This window comes from Haliaeetus leucocephalus, unplaced genomic scaffold (genome assembly GCF_000737465.1).
Source record: "Haliaeetus leucocephalus isolate CR32 unplaced genomic scaffold, Haliaeetus_leucocephalus-4.0 Scaffold273, whole genome shotgun sequence".
NCBI lineage: Eukaryota > Metazoa > Chordata > Aves > Accipitriformes > Accipitridae > Haliaeetus > Haliaeetus leucocephalus.
The window spans coordinates 994,280-1,015,428 of record NW_010972709.1 but is presented as its reverse complement, the minus strand read 5'-3'; the positions used below and the strand labels follow the sequence as shown (position 1 = coordinate 1,015,428).

Below are 21,149 nucleotides of genomic sequence, written 5' to 3'. Positions count from 1 at the left end.
ACTCACCCCGTTCCCCCGGGCCCCGCCAGGCGCGGCTCCGGCCCAGGCCCCGGCGGCCCCATTGTGCGGGGCATTGTGGGAGTGACGTCGCTCTCCCGCTTCCGCCTCGATGGTGGCCGCTTCCCGCTAGAGAGGCCGTTCTCTGCGGGCCCCGGGGCATGCCGGGATGGGGCCGCCTCTCGTTGACCTCCGCCGAGCAGTCATGGCGGCGCCGCCGGTCCTCGTCCTCCTCTTCCTCCACCTCCTGGTGATGGCGGCGGGAGGAGGCGGCGGCGCGGCGCCCGCCTGGGACCCGGCCGGTTACCTGCTCTACTGTCCCTGCATGGGTGAGGCTCTCCCGCCCAGCGCGGAGCCCCCGGCGGAGGCCCCGGCTGAGCCCCGCTCTCGCCTCTCTTGCAGGCCGGTTCGGGAACCAGGCCGAACACTTCTTGGGAGCCCTGGCCTTCGCCCGCGATCTCAACCGGACCCTGGCCGTGCCGCCGTGGATCGAGTACCGCCACCATCGTCCGCCCTACACCAACGTGAGACCCTCCCCGGGGGGCTGGGCGGGGAGGGGGCGGCGGGCAGAGGGTCGTGGTCTTTCCTGGGGGGGAGGTAAGGTGCGGGGCCCGGGGAAGGGAAGTTTTGCTCCCCGGGGCTCTGCTGTGCGTTACCGGCAGCCGGTGAGCGAGGCGGGCCCTGTCCTCCCCAGCTGCACGTCCCCTACACGGAGCACTTCAAGCTGGAGCCGCTCCTGCGGTATCACCGCGTTATCAGCTTGGAGGACTTCATGGAGAAGCTGGCACCCGTTCACTGGCCTCCTGGCAAGCGAGTGGCTTACTGCTTCGAAGCGGCGGCTCAGAGAAGTGCTGACAAAAGCACTTGTCCCATGAAGGTGAGTTCCTCCTGCATCCCCTGCGGGCGCAGTTTAAGCCTGCTGCCGCTCCAAAAGGAGTGACCGGCTCTTTCAGGTCGCCATTGATTGCAGACTTAGGAGTTATCCACCCCAAATCAGTCTGTGCGGCGTTGCTTTCACCACTTATCGGTGTGGCTTGGGGCGCCTTCGTGCTTTTCTTTGTCAGCAAATGCTGGGGGCTCAGGAAGATGGTCTGTGTGAGTAGGCGTTATCACTTCAGACTTGATTGTGAGCGCAAGGAGAACAGATCTGTAGCTTATCTTCTACTGGTCTCTGCCCGTTTCCCATTTGTGGTGCAGTTGTCCACCTGGTTTTAAAGCAACCTCTTTTAAATGCAAGTTTGAGAGCTGTGCTGTTCTTGTTCTTTAAGACAGCCTTTGCATTAGTTCTCAGTTAACTTTCCTTAATGCGTTTCGCTCTCTCCTTCCTGTGGAGCTGATATGTGACAAACAGGCTGCTGTATTCGGTCTGCTTTCCTCCTGTAACAGAAAAGCTCTTCAGCTTTGCTCCCCAGGATCTTGCTAGGTCTGTCGTTCAGGCTCTGTGTATGCACCAAATGAACGCTTGTCTTTCCTTTGCAGGACGGAAATCCATTTGGTCCCTTCTGGGATCAGTTCCAAGTGAATTTTGACAAGTCTGAGCTCTTCAAGGGAATCTCCTTCAGTTCTGCGTACAAGGACCACTGGATTCAAAGGTAGCGAGATGATGGAAAAGTGCTGGCATGCAACTAGAGAATAACTCACGAAAACAGTTCTGCTAGTCACTGTGTAAAGCCTTTGCATTTTGGGGGAGAGACTGAAGTGGTTAGTTAGCAATATAATTAAAAATCTTTGCGCTTTTTCCATTAAATATTCTCTGAGCATCCTCTTCCTGTGGGCAGTATTAGGCGTGAACTCTGTTAGCCTGATTGATTTCTCAGCCAGTAATATTTAGTTACAGTATTTATTGGCTACATATGTAATTATTCTTCAAAAAGAATTTGGCTCTTGGTTGCTGATCATGAACTGTATTTTGCTGGTTACCTCATGTTTTCAGAGCTACGAGTGACTTTAGTGGCATCATATCAGTAAGTTTCGGTGACAGAATTGCTCCAGTCTGAGGTGAAAACGTAAGCTCTCATTGCTTGGTAGCTCATCGCTATGTGTATGAGATTCTTAAGCCTTTTTGCCTGTCAAATACAAGGTCTGAGGTAAAATGCAGTGCCAGAGTTTTCTTCAATGTTGTGTTCAGATGGCAAAATAGTTAAAGCTGATCTAAATTTGAAGCAACAGATGCTGCATATTTCAATGTGTTCATAGTTTCCATTCTAACCTTCGCGGTAGTCTTTGTGCAAGATGATGCATGGAAGGTTATGTGGTGTTTCAGATTGTTGGGGTTTTTTTCCTTAGGTTTTCACCCTCTGAGCACCCTGTACTCGCCTTACCTGGAGCTCCAGCCCAGTTTCCAGTCTTAGAGGAGCACCGGCCCCTCCATAAGTATATCGTGTGGTCTGATGAAATGGTGAAGAAAGGAGAAGCCTATATTCATTCTCTGCTGGTCAGGCCCTACGTAGGAATTCATCTGAGGATCGGCTCAGACTGGGTATGGCTCCTGTGTGAGGCTGGTTGCTGTAGCCTGTGCAGTTGCTATAGATGGTGGCTAAAGCTCTGTGGAAGAAGCTGTGCGAATTGGGGCTGTCCTTCTGGGGTGGCAGCCCGAACCCTGCTGGCATTCAGTAACTCGCTGTGTGTCAGCAATGCCGTTGGGATTCCTCTTTCAAACAGGCTGTAACGCTGCTGGCAGTGGCGGGGGACGTGGTGGTGTTTTCTCACACTGTTGCCGTTCAAATGTGGTATTTTCTCTTTTCTTCTTCCAATAGAAAAATGCTTGCAATATGTTAAAGGACGGGACGGCTGGGCCGCACTTCATGGCTTCACCTCAGTGCGTGGGCTATGACCGAAGCGCTGCGGTCCCTCTTACCATGGACATGTGCCTGCCAGACCTCAAAGAGATCAAGCGTGCTCTCAAGCTCTGGGTGGAAAAGACAGAAGCTAAATCTGTTTATATCGCTACTGATTCTGAGCCCTACACGACAGAAATACAGCAGTTCTTCCAAGGAAAGGTAGGTTTTTCAGAAACCCGTTCTGGCAGGAGTGCTTTAATAAAAACCTTCCTTGGATTCTGGCCCGTTGCTGCCACGGATGGCAGGCAGGCAGTTGTGTAATATGTTATTCACAGCCAAATATTGGCATCTCAAAGTAAATTTTACTCATAGCAATAAAAATTATACTGTAAAACTCTTCCTTTCCTGGAGGTTGAAGAGCATTATCCTGCATGGTAGTAAATTTCTCCTTGAAAAAGACTTCAATTAAATAAACCTAAGTGATTTTCAAAAATGTTTTGACATTTATCTATTCATAAATGAGTTATAGGGCAACTTAAGGCAGAATCCACTCTCTTTTTATTGTATATTCCCATGTCTAATATTATCCAAGACATTTGGATTGTAATAATAGATGACTGGATTCATCTGCTTTCCTTGTTTCTCCGCAGGTCAAGGTTGTAAGCTTGCAGCCGGAAGTGCCTCAGATTGATTTGTATGTTCTTGGCCAGTCTGATCATTTTATTGGGAACTGTGTCTCTTCGTTTACTGCCTTTGTGAAAAGAGAGCGCGACGTGCATGGAAGACCCTCTTCGTTTTTTGGCATGGACCACCCACCAAGATTACGGGATGAATTCTGACCAAAAGAGGAGCTGGCTCCATAGTTCTCAGGGCTCTGAGCTTGGTATCTTGCTGAGAGACTGCTTGGTGCTAATGTCATTCTGCGTGCAGAGCACGCTGCCAGGCTGCTGCAGACCTGCTTCAGCCCTGTGATACCCCTCACAGTCGCTTCTAGATTGTTCTGTCTGACTTCTCCTGTATTTCCAGCATGAGGTCAGACAGAAAAGAAGTTTTAAATCATGTAGTTTATAGGAAACTATAAACTATATATAATTTTTAAGACATAGCTTATATAGCTCTCCATTCTCACTATTTGGGGTCCACCAGCAATCATGATGAAGCAGCTGCTCAGATTTCCTCTTCATTTTTTTTTTTTTCTGTTAAATTTAAGTTTTACCTGGAGATGTTGTGAAGCTTCTTGTCCAAAACTGACCATAAGTTCTTTTTAAGTGCAAAGTATTGCCAGGAATATCACAGTCCCTGGAAAGGGAGTGCAAGGTAAAGCTCAGGACTGGAAATTAGCCCTGGGTTTTATTGAGTACCGCTGTTGCCTTACTAGAGCTGTGTCACCTCAGTGCCTCGGTTTCCATTCCCTCGTCAAAAGTGATTTCACGCCTGCTTCGCAGCGGTGCCATGGGGCACCTGGATCTCTTCAGTGGTGCTAGAGAAGTGCAGGGACGGGGGGCGTGTTTTAATGTGGCAGCTGCCTCTTCAGCCCATCTTTGTGTGGAACTGGGGAGAAGGCGTTTGCAGGAAGACAGGCGGGAGATCTTTCATAGCCAGTTGAGAGTTGGAGATTTAGGGCTCGTAGCTTTGTAGCTGTTGATGTCAGGTGGAGGTCTGTGGTAGGAATGAAACTGGCTTTGAGCAAAGACTTTTAAAGTAGCCATAGTGGGGTTGGTGTATGTTGTACCTAGGTCTGTGTTAATAGTTTCTCATTTTTGTCTATTTTCGTACCTTGTAAAATAACCCCTCTGACAATAGAACCCTTGTCTGGGGCTTAGTTCCAGGGGAGATAGCTGTGGGAAGTGTTCACTTATGGTGAAACAGCCGCCCAAAAAATGTTCATTTGGCCCAGTACGGTTTAGTGCCAGTAACGCTGATAATCCCGACGTGGTGAGACTCAACTTGAGCAGTGCCTTTTGGTATTCTTGTGACTTTATTTTTTTGTCCAAAGACTGAGTACAGAACCCGCTGTTCCTTTTTTAAAAATGCCACTTAGGTGAAGCTGTGGTATCAGGGCTGGCTGCCTCTAGTGCACTACTAAAGAATGCTGTCTCGGCGTGTTTACGGGGCTTTAAATGTCTTTTTGGTGGTGGGTTTTTTTCCTCCTTGGAAATGTTCCTGAGCTTTGAAGGAGTTTGAAGGCTCAAGAGAGGGCTAAATGAGAAGGTCCACCAAATGTCAGGGTGGCAAAGACTCGTCTCGTTTCCTCAGTGCTGGCTTCCAGAAATTGGGGGGTTTGGTGGTTTCAGGCCCTCTGGCTGGGTGCCTGGACGCTGCCCGGCATTTCACTCGGCTTCGTGATCTTGGATGATGCCGCCTCATTATGGAGCAGGGGCAGCCTTTCTGCATCGTCTATGGGAAGACGATGTATTAAATGTTTTTTTTAAAAAAGGTATTTTTTGTAATAATAAAGACCTGATTTTGTATTTGCTCATACTGCACCGACATTCCTTCCTCCCTCGCGGGGTGCCCAGCAGCCGCACACCAGTTCCCTGCCCGTTTCCCAGGCTCCGGTTGGGGCAAAAAAACCCCAGGATTTTGGGGGTTTGGGGAGCGAGAGGTTCATCCCGGGGGGGGGAGCGGGCGGCCCCTTTGTCCCGGCTCCATCCGGGGCCGGTTGCTACGGAAATGGCAGCGTGGGGGGCGGGCGCGGGCGCGTTGCTAAGGAAGTGCGTCGAGGGGGCTTCTCGTCGCTTCCGGTGCCGCGGGAGGAGGCGGCCGTGCGGCTCCATGGTGACGGCGCAGGTGAGTCCGGCCCGGCCCGGCTCGGCTGGGCTGTACGTGGGCCCCGCCGCGGCCCCGTCACCCCCGCCCGTGTACGGCGGGGACCCTCCCCAAGGGGCCGCCGCGGCCCGGGGGCTCTCACCCCAGCGTCGGTCCGCCGGTACCCGCGCGGGTGTGACAGCCCGGGGTACCCGCTGCCCCTGTGGTGGCCTCCATTTGCACGACTGGGCACGGCCTCGGCTGCGGGGATGTCGGTCGGGGCAGCGAGAGAGGGAGGCGGCAGGCCCTGCCCGTGGGGAGGCCGCGGGTGCGTGTCCCCGTTTGGGCCGGTGTCTCCCTCCCCCCCGTCGCCGCCCCCGCCTCGGGGACGGCCCGCTGTCCCCGTCCCTCGGGCTGGGGGTCCAGGCTGTCCCCGGGAGCCCTTCCCTGCTGTACCTGGTGTCGCAGCGGCGAGGGTGGCGGGCGGCGCTCGGCTGAACTCATAACCAGAAACGAACTCGGGGTCCCGGCTGGAGTGGGGGTCCCGTACCCACCATCTTCCCCCGGGAGAAGGGGACAGCCGTGGGATGCCGTGCTGAAACAGATGGAGGTGACCACAGGCACGAAGCGAAATCGGGGTGCGCAGCAGCAGAGGTGATGCTGGGGATGTCCTGTTCGGGCCGTGGTGCGGTCAGCAGGGAAGGAAAGAGAAGGTTGGCTCATGAAGGAGTAAAAGACACAAGCAGTTAAGCCAAGACGTGAGGAACCCACAAATATTTGAAAGATTTAAACTGCAAGAAAGCGATGGAATTTTTTAAGTGGTACCTGCAGAGAGACGCGAGGGAAGGGTTTAGGCAGCATACCGAGAAAATCTTCCTGAGATCTTTAAACTTAAGCCAGGAAGCAGGGAAGCCTCAGGACTTCAGCCTGACAGGGGCAGGCGGGATACGTGACAGGTGGCCCGTCAGAGCGTAGCGTTCCCTGGACACGGCTGGCTGAGCACGCAGGTCCTGACTCCTGCAAGTTTCTGAGGAGAAGTGGTTACCTTAGCTTACCTTCAGGTTGTGGCATTGCTTGTTTTTTCAGGCACAGCCTTGTGTTGACTGAAATAAACAAAAATGCTTGGGTTTCTGCCCACCCTCCCCTCTTGGTTCACCTGGAGCACGTCTTCAAAGGCATTCATCTTGACCTTGACTCTTAGGGACCTGGCCCAGGTTGCTTTAGGCTGAACTAATTTCATGGACAAAGCCCTCTCCCTGTAGCAGAAGAGCGGGTGGCACGGTGGCCTTCCTGCTCCGGGCAGTTCAAACGTTGCCATGGAGTTTCTGGGGAATACAAACACTGCCAACTAATTGGTTTTATTTTTCAGTTACACACTTGGCTAAGTCTGAGAAGAAACATCATTTGTTATGCTTCCAGTAAACTTCACAGCAGTAGTTAAAATAATTGGAGATGATTTGTAATAGATTGTTATGAAAATAGCCCAAATCAGGGGTAAAAGAAGTTATTTGTGACTATAAAAAGAGACTTGCGAGTGAAATGGGGAAAGGTGTCAAAAGATTATCAAGATCACGTTGATGAGTTATACCCAGAGAAACGGCAAATATGCAACATAATTTTTGTTCAATGTACACCTCTGCGGAGGGGACACGCTGAATATTTCACTTCTAACTTCTGGGTGAGCTATGAACGGTGATGTATACTCTTGTGAAAAAAACCCAGTCTATGTGAAGATTAACTTAATTCTGATAATTTAATGTTAGTCACAGTTGCTTACAAAAGCAGCACTTCTCATCAAACTAGTATTTTGGATATTAATTATATAAAATAAATCAAGGCTCTGCTTTTCAGAATTCATGCCTAATTTGAGAATTTGCCAATGTGAACATTCACCATAATAATGCAGATAAATGAAGCAGCAGTTGTTATGTGACCCTGTCCAAAATAATTGTTTCTTGTGAACTTGAACTATAGGAGTATCTCTGGTAGATATGGAAGGAGAAGAGTCTATTTGTGTGTACAACTATTCATGATGAGTAGAGGGAGAGTTGCTTGTTGTGATTCTGCAAGACTTGTCCCCATTTCACATATTCTTTCTCTGCTGGTATTCTAGAATACATGTTCCTTGTGGGTCAGATAGTAAGGTCATCTTTATTTGGAGTTGTCAGTTAAGAGGGAAATGTTTTTATTCAGTAGCAATCCAAAATTCCTGTAGTAGTTTGAATTCACTGTGCAGGTTGTAAAGTGCTTCTTCTGGATGATTGTCCAGTTTGGTCAATTCAATGGACGTTTCTTATCTTCCTCCTGGTAGCTACCATGCACTTTCATGGGAATAGTGAGGAGCAAGGAGTTCCCCCTCACAAAAATAAGGAAGTTCCGAAGGCCATATTGAGGTTTCCATACAATTCTTAAACGTGTTTATTTGTTACTCTTGTGTTATTCTTTGTAGTGCAGACTGACAGTCTGAGTTTTGGGCTAGAAATGTTCTGCTTCCTTTCTCAGTCCTCTGGCTCTGCTCCTGAAGTTCTCTGTCACTGTGTTTGAGAAGCTCTCCTGATGCAATTATTGAGTAAAAAACAGTTGGGCAAAATCCGTGGGTTGCTGCAGATCCAGCTGGTACGTGGAACAGCGAGAGTGTCCTGAGGAGGCCAGACTGAATGCATGCTAGAGCTACCTGGGGTTTCCAGTGTGTATTACTTTTACATTTAGTTCCAGTTGGCGGAAATATCTCAGAGCTCTTCCTGAAAGATATTTTTGAAACAAACAAACAAACAAAAAAACCCAAACAAAACAAAAACCCAAACCTTATTAGAAATCACACAGCATTCCACAAGCTGTGCCGTTTAGATCTTCTGTGTAAGGCTGTTGCTTTAGCAGTAACACAATCTTTTTGTTCTGTTTTAAATGGCAGCTCATTGTGGTAATGACTGGGGGCATTTCTTCCTCTCTACCCAGAGTCATGAAGGACTTAGATCTGTGAACTGGGTTTCTGCAACATGAGTTTAGATTGATGCTGAATCTTGTAAACCTGATTCAGTTGGAACACCAGAGCAGAAGCATGGAGTGTAGTTCAGTAGGTTCATGTGCTTGGGCAGAGCTGGCTTTCATGGGAAATCCCAATAAAAGTATATTGCCAAAAGAAAAATAATAGCATAGATCTGTGTGAACAGTTGTGCTTGAAATATCTAAAGCAAGTATGGTTGTCTTCAGTTTCCCCATAAAAACAGATGTGTGAGTTCTAGCTGAGGAAGACACTCATGCCAGTTTGCAGGATCCTTTCACAGGCGGCAGTCACATTACAGAAAGAGGAGGGTGGGCTTGAAGGAGTGAGTGCTTTATGAAATTTTTATAAGAAGTGATATGAAAGGAGCTTAAACTCACCTTCAGAAGTCTGAGAAGGGCAAACGCTGGCAGGTGTCCACTTCACACTGATGTCCTCTGGTTGCTTGAGCATTAGACGAGGCATAATGTAGATTACTCCACCTTTATAGCTTTTAATTCCCTTTATAGGGAATGCTGCTCTTTGTTTTAGGTGTGCTGATGATACCGGTGCAAAAAATATAAATGCAAGATCAACATTGACTGGGCAGTTTGGAAGTGGGGTAGAAAGACGAAGGGTTCTGAGGCTGTGGGCATGCTGAAAGTGGCCATCCAGCGTCAGGGGGAGCAGCTGTGCTTTGCCTGGGTGCACCCCGGGACGAGCATAGGACCAGAAGTGACTTTCAGTGTTGGGGTGTGAGGGGCCTGAACTTACAGGGCTGCAGCAGTGCCTTCCGTGGTGGCACGTCACAGGTATCCTATGGCAGCACGCACCCTTGCCTCGCTGCAATTAGGTGGTGGAAATATTCCTCTTTGTTGCCCACTGATTTCAGAGCCCACCTCACTGGGGTAGTTCACTCCCCTTACTGGTTTGTTTTACCATATTTGCGAGTGTTGGAAGACTGTGCTACATTCGGCGGCTTTAATGGTTTTCTTTGTAATGAGCTAGATTGCAAGACTGGGTGAAAACTTTTCTGCAACAATTATTTTCACTCGATTCTTGACAGAAAAAAAACATCAGTTTTCCCAAGTGTGGAAATGCAGAATATTCAGCGGATGTGATGCCTGGAAATGGACAAACTGTTTAATGATTTTATCTTGAATCCTTGCAGCTGCTGCAGCCCAATTAAAGATCTATTATTCTGTAAGCAGGCATCTAGAAAGTGATTTTAAAAGTGTAATGCACAAGAGGAAAAAAAACATTTGGGTGGCATTCCAGGGAACTGCTGTCATTTAAAAAATACCCAGGCATAAGTTTTAAACCTTCTGTGGCAGGGTGATCCTCATGACACATCTGTCCTGGTTTTGTCTGGGACAGAGTTAATTTTCTTTCTAGTGGCTGGTATAGTGTTATATTTTGGATTTAGTATGAGAATAGTGTTGATAACACACTGATGTTTTCAGTTGTTGCTGAGTAGTGTTTAGACTAAGTCAAGGATTTTTCAGCTTCTCATGCCCAGCCAGCAAGAAGGCTGGAGAGGCACAAGAAGTTGGGAGGGGACACAGCCAGGACAGCAGACCCAAACTGGCCAAAGGGGTATTCCATACCATGTAACATTATGCCCAGTATATAAACTGGGGGGAGTTGGCCAGCAGGGGCGCAGATTGCTGCTCAGGAACTAACTGGGCATCGGTTGGTGAGTGGTGAGCAATTGCATTGTACATCACTTGTTTTGTATATTCCAATTCTTTTATTATTATTGTCATTTTATCATCATCATCATTATTATTATTTTCTTCCTTTCTGTCCTATTAAGCTGTCTTTATCTCAATCCACAAGGTTTACTTTTTTCCAATTCCTTCTCCACACCACTGGGTGTGGGGAAGTGAGCGAGCAGCTGCATGGGGCTTAGTTACTGGCTGGGGTTGAACCACGACAACATCACGTCACATGTAAGGGGATTGTAATATAAATGTCTCAAACATATGAGCAGTTTTTATCAATACATAGGAGGTGTAAGAATAGGCGACTCTGAAAATACTGTATTTATAATTTACAGTCTGTCTTGAATTTTGGTAGGTAGGTGAAGCACTTAATCAAAGCACCTGACTGATTCCCTTTTGAGAGCCTGAGCAATATGGAGAGAGCAAGCCTGTACTGGATTTTCAAAGTATGAGGTTTAAAACAGAAAGCCTGACTGCAAAGGGAATCAATGGCAAAGTATTATATTATTTTTATAAATAGTTTAAAAAGCATATGATTATTTTTAAGGGTCAAGAAAAGGATCTCTACCAACTGTAAAGATGTGATTTGATGAAGATTTTTTTTTTTGCAGCAGAGTTTGTAGAAATGATACCGTTTGATGGACAGGCTTTGGTAAAATCACACTGTCTCAGTTCAGGCCTTTTTAATGTTTTCATGTTGTACGTTATTTTTATTCTTCAAAATCCCTTGCAACTTAATGAATGCAAAATGGTGCTTGAATAGATGACTCAAATCTTTGGCTTTGTGAAAAATTGTCACCTGCAGAAAACTGCCTTCACATATTCCTCCTTTGTTTCTGTTTTAGGTTTCTAGCACGGGTTCATCCTCGATCAGATCACGCCAGCCACAGACCTGCTGTCATGTCTAAGTTAAAGAGCTCTGAGTCTGTTAGGGTGGTGGTACGATGCCGGCCAATGAATAGCAAAGAGAAGACAGCTTCCTATGAAAAAGTTGTTAACGTGGATGTCAAGTTAGGGCAGGTCTCAGTGAAGAATCCACGGGGAACATCTCATGAACTGCCTAAAACTTTCACCTTTGATGCTGTGTATGACTGGAATTCCAAACAGGTTGAACTCTACGATGAGACCTTCAGACCTCTCGTGGACTCTGTTCTGCAAGGGTTTAATGGGACAATCTTTGCATATGGGCAGACTGGGACAGGGAAAACATATACAATGGAAGGGGTGCGTGGTGATCCTGAAAAAAGAGGGGTCATCCCCAATTCATTTGATCACATCTTCACCCATATCTCTAGATCTCAAAATCAGCAATACCTAGTTAGAGCATCTTACTTGGAAATATACCAAGAAGAAATCAGAGACTTGTTATCAAAGGATCAGTCCAAGCGGCTGGAGTTAAAGGAGAGACCAGACACAGGAGTGTATGTTAAGGATTTGTCCTCCTTTGTTACAAAAAGTGTCAAAGAGATAGAGCACGTCATGAATGTGGGAAACCAAAATCGCTCTGTTGGTGCCACCAACATGAACGAACACAGCTCTCGATCTCATGCCATTTTTGTGATCACTATCGAATGCAGCGAGTTAGGACTTGATGGGGAGAATCACATCCGTGTTGGGAAACTCAACCTGGTAGACCTTGCAGGCAGCGAGCGGCAAGCTAAGACTGGAGCACAGGGGGAAAGGTTAAAGGAAGCTACTAAAATCAATCTCTCTCTCTCAGCTTTGGGCAACGTTATCTCTGCCCTAGTAGATGGCAAAAGCACACACATTCCATACCGGGACTCAAAGCTGACTAGGTTACTTCAAGACTCATTAGGTGGCAATGCCAAAACTGTGATGGTGGCCAATATAGGCCCTGCCTCTTACAACGTAGAGGAGACTCTGACAACACTGAGATATGCCAATCGTGCCAAAAACATCAAGAACAAGCCGCGAGTGAATGAGGATCCTAAGGATGCACTGCTACGAGAATTCCAGGAAGAGATTGCTCGACTCAAGGCACAGTTGGAAAAACGGTCTATTGGCAAAAGAAAGAGGAGGGAAAGGAGGAGAGATGGTGGGGAAGAGGAGGAGGACACTGAAGAGGGCGAGGATGAAGGAGATGACAAAGATGACTATTGGAGGGAGCAACAAGAAAAGCTGGAGATTGAGAAGAAGGCTATAGTTGAGGATCACAGCTTGGTAGCAGAAGAAAAGATGAGACTGCTGAAAGAGAAGGAGAAGAAAATGGAGGACCTGAGGCGAGAGAAGGAAGCAACAGAAATGTTGAGTGCTAAAATCAAGGTAGAATTCTTCCTGGTCATGCTTTTTGAAAGCAATTTATTTAGGCTGTGGGGAAAATAGAGGGTTTCCCAATTCGGAAAGATATTTCACAAGAGGTTTCCAGGATAGTGATTCGCGTTTAGATTGGAAGATTTTAAAATAAACTATTTGTAGACAGAAGTTGAACTTTCCACCATTGATTACATATTTCAATATTCATGAGTTGTTGCATTGTTCTTATGTACCAATCTTGTAGCATCTTAAGCAATCAGCGCAATAAAATGTGATGATACATCTTTTCACAAGCTGTAGCAACAAAGATGCTTCATTCTGTCACAGATCACTAACAAGTTTTTTACAGGAGAGCACGCATCTTGGTTCTTCAGCTTTGCCACACATTGCAGCAGTGGGTAATTCTAAGCAAGTCACTGTTTCATTAATCCCACAGTTTTATAGAAAATTTAAGAAATAGTAATTCTTGTAGCAGCTGACTTGAAAGAGAACCTTAAATAAGGGAGCTGCCCTGAAGAATTTGTATCTATATGAGAGAAAGTTACATTCTTTGGTCACTGAGAGAAACTTCTGTCCCTGTTTTTTCCTTTCAGGCAATGGAAAGCAAGCTTCTGGTGGGAGGGAAAAATATTGTGGATCACACAAATGAACAGCAGAAAATCCTGGAACAGAAACGACAGGAAATTGCAGAACAGGTATAGGGAAGAATATTTGTTATTTTGTATAAGAGGCCTAGCTGCAGAACTTTTATAAAATGTTGTATCAGGAGAAACTATAAGAAAATGTACCCAGGGTTAACCCTAAAATTGGTTTAATGGCAATCACTAATTTCAAAAGAAGGGGGAAGGGCTTGTGTCCTATTTGTCATTGTATGAAATATGTAAAGAAGGTTTATAATAGTTTTCTTCCAGCTTTTCACATTAAACATTTATGTCCTGTCTTGATGGGAGCTGTCTATAAGTGAAGAAATAATTGGAAGACCTCAGAGAGTGACAGTTCAGCCATTAGCTCAAGGGAGGGATGTTTACTATGTGCTAAAAGTTTATTTTCTGTTATGCATTTTTAGTTGGTGATTCTTTAAGTGCAGTGACTAGTGCGAATTGATAAAAAGAAAAAAAAAGAATCTAAACATGACATTTGATTCCTTTAATTGAAGCTTGAGCACTTATTCACACTATCTGATTTTAGTAGCAAAATAAGGACAAAGAAGTGTTAATGTTTCTGGTATTTCTAAGGCAAGAGATAGGAAGAAATAGAAGCTAAAGCAAAAGCCCTGGAACACAGGGAAGTGAAAACATCCTGAGTGTTGGTTTCATGTATGTCAGCCTGGAGGTGGCAATGTAATTGTGGTCTTTAATATTGTATGTCACCTTCTTCAGAAACGTCGTGAGCGAGAGATCCAGCAACAGATGGAAAGTCGGGACGAGGAAACACTAGAGCTGAAGGAGACCTATAGTTCTCTTCAGCAAGAGGTGGACATAAAGACCAAAAAACTCAAAAAGGTAAAAAGAAAATGATTCCATGTTTAGTGGAATTCCTAGGATTAGGAATAAAATCAACTTGTGTGTGAAAGTGAAAGGAACATTGGCAAGTTATGACTTTGGCTCTTGTTGTCTGTTCCAGTTATTTTCCAAGCTGCAAGCTGTGAAGGCAGAGATCCATGATCTCCAAGAAGAGCACATCAAGGAGCGCCAGGAACTGGAACAGACCCAGAATGAACTTACTAGGGAACTAAAGCTAAAGTAGGTCCCATCACTTCATTGCCTGCTATTGACTGTAACAGAGATGGTTTCTTTGGGTGGGGAGTGGAGGAACTGCATTGCATGTGCTTGTGGAACAAGATTTAAACATGAGAAAACTAAAACATTCCTCCTTTTCCAGGGCTGTATTAAGTCAGCGGGAGCAGAGCAGTGGAGAATGTCACCTGCTAATTATGTTTCTTGTATATTTCTCATTTTTGTGGTTGCATGTAGGCACCTGATTATTGAAAATTTTATTCCCTTGGAAGAAAAGAATAAGATCATGAACAGATCATTCTTTGATGAAGAGGAAGACCAGTGGAAACTGCATCCCATAACCCGTCTGGAGTGAGTGTACTTCTAATCTTGTCTTGGGATGGAATTATAGGTCACAGAAAACCTTCTAGCTGCAAGGCACCCTAAAAGAGGGATTGAACTGGGGATTTAAACTGGCCCTCTAGAGTTTGTAGCTTCTTGCTGCACAATAAAATAAAAAATTTTATTCCTCTTAGTAGGTTGCATAAAATAGGAATGTACAGTTAGGAGAATTCTTGGAAGATTAGGATTTTTCTTCCAGATGAGACCAATAATTTTATGTAAAATATATGTAATAGTGCATTCACCATTAAAATAGCAGTAAATTCCTAGCATATTTCTTCCCTGTTTTAGACAGGTGTCGTGGTTTAACCCCAGCCAGCAACTAAGCACCACGCAGCCGCTCACTCACTCCCCCCCCATCCAGTGGGATGGGGGAGAAAATCGGGAAAAGAAGTAAAACTCGTGGGTTGAGATAAGAACGGTTTAATAGAACAGAAAAGAAGAAACTAATAATGATAATGATAACGCTAATAAAATGACAACAGTAGTAATAAAAGGATTGAAATGTACAAATGATGCACAGGGCAATTGCTCACCACCCGCCAACTGACACCCAGCCAGTCCCCCAGCGGCGATTCCCCGCCCCCCCTTCCCAGTTCCTAAACTAGATGGGACGTCACATGGTATGGAATACACTGTTGGCCAGTTTGGGTCAGGTGCCCTGGCTGGGCATGAGAAGCTGAAAAATCCTTGACTATAGTCTAAACACTGCTGAGCAACAACTGAAAACATCAGTGTTATCAACATTCTTCACATACTGAACTCAAAACATAGCACTGTACCAGCTACTAGGAAGACAGTTAACTCTATCCCAGCTGAAACCAGGACAACAGGAAAGCTCTCAAAAATAATAGTAATTATTATTATTATTATTATTATGAGAGCTGTGGCTAGATCCTGCCTCTCTACACAGAAAGTTCTCTACAGCAAATTTAGACAGTTGGGTGCAGCTGAGTGCATCTGCGGTCTGTATAGTAAAAATATGTAGAAATCCTCCCCTTTGTGCAGGGAACAGATGACGCAGGATAACTGTCGTCTTGTCTCTGACTGTAGAGAGCTGTTCCTGCAAATGCAGCCTAGGTAGTTTCTGCTCTCTTGAAACATATTTCTGTGTGGAATTTGCAGATGTTTAACTCATAAACTCCAAGAGGAGTCTTTATTTTTGGTGTATCAGACTGAGCATCCATTTTTCTCTAGTAACCAGCAGATGATGAAAAGACCGGTATCTGCTGTAGGATACAAAAGGCCACTGAGTCAACATGCCAGGACGTCCATGATGATTCGTCCGGAGGCTCGGTACAGGGTAAGCCCAGATGTGGATAAGCCTTCCTGTGTTCACCCTCCTGATCAGGGGAATGTGAATTTCAGAGGATTGATTGTTAGTCCTTCTATGGGATGTAAATTTTTAGTGTCCTGCATACATTTATAAATTACTTCAGAATAAGCTTGTGGAGGGAAGAGAAACAATTTGTATGAAAACACGCAGGTGTTGATTCTGGTTTTACTGTCTCAGGCAGAGAACATCGTATTACTGGAACTTGACATGCCCAGCCGAACAACGAGAGACTATGAAGGTCCAGCCATTGCTCCCAAAGTTCAGGCAGCTCTAGAAGCAGCTCTGCAGGATGAAGATGAGATACAGGTGGATGCTTCAACCTTTGAGAGCTCTTCAAATAAAAAATCAAAACCCAGGTGAGTTGGACTTTTAGTAAGCAGACTAGCCAACAGTACAGGTACAAGTACAATTGCTATCTGTCAGCACTTCTTGTCAGTGAAGTTAAGGTGAGCTTGGCTGTAAAGCAGAGAAAGAGAGAAAGGAACATAGGACAGAAGAGAAAGCTGAGACTGATGAGAAAATAAATCCAGTAAAAACAATCAGCTTTTGGAAGATTAATTTTGACAAGTAACAGGTGACATTGTTGGGGCTTTTTGTTTATTTTTTCATTTTTACTTCTTCAGGCCTAAAACTGGAAGGAAATCAGGGGGATCCTCTTCAGCAGGCACCCATAGTTCTCAGCTCTACCCTCAGTCCCGAGGGCTGGTTCCAAAGTAAAACCAGCAGTTCCTCTCCAGGGCACGAACAGCCTTTGCCTTCTGAGAGCAGAGACAAGTAAAAACCTGCAGAGAGAACTCCCAGCCAGACTCCAGCCCCTTTCCCCTGGGGATGGCCTCTTTGCTGTTTAACTGACTTGTGCCAGTCCAGGTGCACTGAGCCACAGGAAGATACGTGCTTGCAAATCCGCATTTGGCCTCTGTGGGAAACAGATTTTAGTTAGGAAATCAGAAATGCATGAGGTACGTTAAAGTGTTTTAGAAGCAATGGGAAGCATGGGGATCACCTCACAGCATCACCGTCTCTCCTTCTGCACTAGCCCTTTTGCTGCACTGGGCTTTTTTGCTGTTGGGCAATAAGAAGACAGAGTTGAAAGTCATCTCAACAGAACCACCACTCCAGAGCTCTATAGTGAGAACCAAATGAGGCTAAAAAGCAGAGGATCTGTTCAAACTTGACTAGGTGCATAGTTTTTCTTCTTCCTGCTTGAAAGACTGGCATCGTCATTGGGGGTTAAGAAGTTGGTCTGAACAGGCAGGATGGAAGCGGTCAGCGTGTACTCACCACCCAATAGCTGTGCCTCACTTTAGAGCTGTAGGACAAAAAAGGGGTCTTGAAAGCAACTTTGCCCTCTCTAGAAAGGAAGCAGTAGAAACTGAAGTCCTTTCCTTGTTTACAGGCATAAGTAAGAGCTCCTCTAAACTGACCTCCTACAGACCTCACCCCTACCAACAGAAACCACCTTGTCAAAGAATACATCTGCATACCAGTGCCAGCTCCACAGCTTTCTTCCTCTCTCTTGCCTCCATCTTTACCCCTGGCATTTGAAACCAGTGTCCATATGAAGTCTTTAAACCATGGGGTGGCATATGGCCATTTTCTCTTGTCTCCCACCATTCACAGGAAATGTAGCATTGGCTCAGAGCTATCTTCCTGGCAGGCTCACGGGGCTGCCTCTGCCCTCCCCTGTAAGCTGGGCAGAGGGTAGAGCACCGTAATGTGGAGCTGCCTTTGAGTGCACTGTTCTTGTAAGTATGGTCCCTTCCCTTGGTGTCTAAGGAGGTTCAGCATTCGGTACCTTTTGTGCCTCACCTGTTCCACATTAGAAGCTTTCCCTTTGCACGTCCCAGCCCGTGCAGAGCCCACTGGGAGTGAAAGCACATATAACCGAGTCTGGGTAATGGAATCTGGTATTAATTCCAGGGGTTTTACTTTGAAAACAAGGGAGGAAGACCTCCTGCTTTTGACGGTCTCTTTGCAAAGCTGCCCTATGACTAAACCAGGCTCCTGTAATGCAGCAGGCTTGTGTGGCAGGGTAGAGGGACGTGGAACTGCCATGCTGAGGACAGAGTAAGGTGTCCCTGTCTAGTGTCTCACAGCTCATTCGTAAGTTTTAGTTCACTGTATATTGAGACTTGGGATGTTACTTTTTCTGGTTGCTGTTGGCTGTCATCCTATGAACGTTTTTACCTATTTCCTCTCCCCCACTGATGACTTCCTCCAGACTGACATGTGTGAGTGTATGAGGACTTGCCTGGTTTTAGAAATGCTCTGATGTGTGGACTCTGCCTTGTGTGCTCGTTAAGTATCTGCTGAGTGACTTCACCGAGGCTGGAGAACTCCATTCTGTCTGACCCCCATGAGCAGAAGGAACCGAACACTCAGCACAGCTCACCTCTGCATCTTGCGGGCATGGTGCCTCGGTGAGCCAGCTGCCCAGGTGGGCCCGGTTAAACGCTAACTCAGCTGCTTTGATTCATGGAGTGCTTTTCTGGACCACAGGATTAATATATATATATACACACACACACACACATATATATGCATATATGTATATATATATTAGTTTTGGTGGAGGAAAGACGAGTTTGCTTATAATTGAGACAGCAAGCATCTGACAAATTTCTTTCAACCTGAACATGGAAACCTGACATAATCTTCCTTTTTATAAAGCACTGTTTATGTACAGAGAGCCTTTTAACTGGCTCTTGTTGCATAATATAACGTCACCTTCTCTTCCCTCTCCTCCCTCTTTTCTCTCTAGCACATTATCTTCTGTACTTGGACATTTTAAAAGATGATTGTATGGTGTAAATGCTCAGAGAATTGAAATGAAACAAGGCGGGGTCTAAAACCTGAAATAGCAACAAAATATATAACCACGTATATGTACATACCTATGTACACGTATGTTTTTTGTGAATAATACATACACAGACACATCTGTGTCTGCACATGCGCACACTCTTCTTCAGTCGCTACTATTCCATAGGGAATTCTATATTAAACTCATATGCTGGAAACTCCCCTTGTGGCAGGACTGGTACAGTGGAAATTGCTGTGCAAACCCAAACTGTTCTCGTTTTAGTGTTGATAAGCTAGCTGGTTAATATGTCAGAAAGGCTCTGCTTTTAATTCTGTAGAAATTCACTAGCAAGGTTAAAGAAGTTCAATAGGGTGGAAAAAGAATAAAACTGCATATTTAGTCATTGTATTTAAACTGGAGCTGTGGTTGGAAATTTGGTTAGCATATTCACGGGCAATCTCAGATTGTTACAGAAGCTTTTAGAGTCTCATTCCAATGGACTTACCCTCGACCAGATACTCAGTGGCACCGATAGTAAGATAAAATACATTGTCTTAAGCTGTACAAGACGTACTGAGCTCCGGGTTGAAGTTTTTAAGAAACATTCCTGCCGAGTTTGCCCCTCTCTGCGTGTTATCTGAACCATCTGGGCTTCCTGCAGGTTAACGGCCAAAGACAGGAAATCCAGCTGACTTCTGGAAGAGGCCCTCGGACAGCGCGCGCCATCATAGTTTCTTCATAGGAATGTTTAACATCCTTCTCGTCTTTGCTCTGATCTGTATAATGGGATCTTTTTTTAAAAAGTGACATGGAGCAGACGTTGGCCCCTGGCTCTGGGAGCAAGCACCGCATGACGCTGAAGCATAGGAATTAAAGCACTTTCTTAAAATCCTTAACATAGGTCCAGCGCCTTTTTTAAAATGTTTGCATGCTGCTTGAATCTTCTAAAACACATACCTCTGTCATAGCATCTCGGGCTACGCTGATGCATTATACAGATCAGATCAGACTTGGGTTGAGTATTTTTTTTTTAGGTGTAGTAAGTCTGCCTTCATTGAATATAGAGCGCTTGCTGAGTTTCAGTGAGACACCTGTAAACCTGGATCTGTCTGTCCTCTCTTCTGTCTGTGACGGTTAATGTGCACCAGGCTTTAAACGGTTCAGTGCGACTCCTGTGGGTCTGTTTCTGCTGCGTTAAAACACAAATTGGAAACGATAACCTGCAAAAGCCATAATTAGATGCAGAGAGGGAACTGAAATGAGAACACTGGTCCTGTCTGCGCTGCACCCTGCAGTGGGAGGTTTAACTCTCTGTGGTCCAGGCACTTACTACCTTCTTCGGTCCTCTCTTTCTTTCTGAAACGGAGTGCCCGAGGCTCTCCCCGCGGGCACAGCTGTCCATATGAGAACTCACAGCTCCTTGGAGATACACCGATCTCCGCCTTCTCTTAGGTGATCTGTAGACAAAGAACCTGTCAATAGTTCTGTCCATAGTTTTACAGCTTGTATTTATTTGTATCATCTCTTTTGTCTAGGAATGTAAAGTGATCCTAAAATACAACGTGTAATAAAAGTCAATAAGATTTATTGCATCTATCAAAATGTGCCCGTTTTTCGTTATTTGTAAGCAATGGCAGGGTTTGGCGACTTTATGTTTTACAAGGCCTGACGTTATTTTTCTTCCAAGGAAAAAAAGCATCTCTGGGCAAACTCCGAAGCAGTAGAACGTAAGCAAGAGTAGAACTGCCTGACGTCGTGGCAGTGTCCAGCACCTCAGGAACCACGAGTGCTGCAGAGCCCCGGCCGGGGTCCCTGCCTGATGGCGGGCTAAGCCAGACGAGCCGGCAGGCCCCGGTGCTCCTCGCTAGAGGGAAGCGACGAGGGCGGCGGCGGTAACGGGCGGGCAGAAGGAGCCCACACCCGCAAGCGGTGTCGATTGAAATGAGTCCAACACCAGCGACTTCTGCCCGTGGTGGCTCGGCTCCGTGGGGTAGAAGCTGCCTCAGGGCATAACCCGGGTCATGAAACGCGAACAGCCGGAGCCCTCAGCCGGGGAGCAGCGAGAGGCCGCGGCGGGGGCCGACATCTTCCCTCCTCACGGCAGGGAGACGGGCGGGCGACCGCGGCCCCCCCGCCGCCTGCCTGCCTGCCTGCCTGCCTGCCTGTCTTCTTTCCCTCCCTCCCAGGTTTGCCGGAGCCCGCTCTCCCCGGGCCGGGAACGCCGGCCACGCAGCCGCCTCCCGGCCCGGGCGGTGCCGCTTCTCCCACCGCGGCCCGGGGGAAGGAACCCCGCGGCCATGAGGCGAGGCCGACGGCGGCGACCGTTCCCGGCATGCCGCGCGGCGCGCGCGGCACCCGCCGGCAGCTGTAGTCCGCTGACGGAGGCGGGG

The 21,149-nt window shown here is 46.5% G+C and overlaps 3 protein-coding genes across 5 annotated transcripts in view; 2 read left to right on the top strand and 1 right to left on the bottom strand.

The window, feature by feature from the left end:
- The window catches only part of PLAGL2 (pleiomorphic adenoma gene-like 2), a 6,963-nt gene extending 6,874 nt beyond the window's left edge, over positions 1 to 89 (bottom strand). The window contains exon 1 of the mRNA XM_010569391.1: positions 7 to 89. The gene's annotated coding sequence lies outside the window, so the exon portion shown is untranslated. The remainder of the gene's footprint in view (positions 1 to 6) is intronic.
- On the top strand, positions 85 to 5,194 carry POFUT1 (protein O-fucosyltransferase 1). Its single transcript, XM_010569392.1, has 7 exons — positions 85 to 326; positions 400 to 521; positions 692 to 874; positions 1,477 to 1,589; positions 2,284 to 2,476; positions 2,754 to 2,996; positions 3,428 to 5,194. Exons 1-7 carry the CDS (start codon positions 167 to 169, stop codon positions 3,614 to 3,616), a joined length of 1,203 nt encoding a protein of 400 aa, XP_010567694.1. The 5' UTR covers positions 85 to 166; the 3' UTR covers positions 3,617 to 5,194.
- A 314-nt stretch (positions 5,195 to 5,508) lies between these two features.
- On the top strand, positions 5,509 to 20,318 carry KIF3B (kinesin family member 3B). 3 transcript variants are annotated; one of them, XM_010569387.1, is made up of 9 exons: positions 5,509 to 5,567; positions 11,075 to 12,512; positions 13,097 to 13,198; positions 13,883 to 14,005; positions 14,127 to 14,245; positions 14,477 to 14,590; positions 15,818 to 15,923; positions 16,134 to 16,312; positions 16,580 to 18,639. In XM_010569387.1, the coding sequence occupies exons 2-9, from the start codon at positions 11,130 to 11,132 to the stop codon at positions 16,671 to 16,673; spliced, it is 2,220 nt and encodes a 739-aa protein (XP_010567689.1). In that variant the 5' UTR covers positions 5,509 to 5,567; positions 11,075 to 11,129; the 3' UTR covers positions 16,674 to 18,639. The 3 variants fall into 3 exon arrangements, with proteins under 3 accessions (XP_010567689.1, XP_010567691.1, XP_010567690.1); XM_010569389.1 differs by lacking the exon at positions 16,580 to 18,639 and adding an exon at positions 19,421 to 20,318 and having other exon boundaries at positions 5,510 to 5,567; XM_010569388.1 differs by lacking the exon at positions 5,509 to 5,567 and adding an exon at positions 6,105 to 6,270.
- Positions 20,319 to 21,149: the final 831 nt, after the last annotated feature.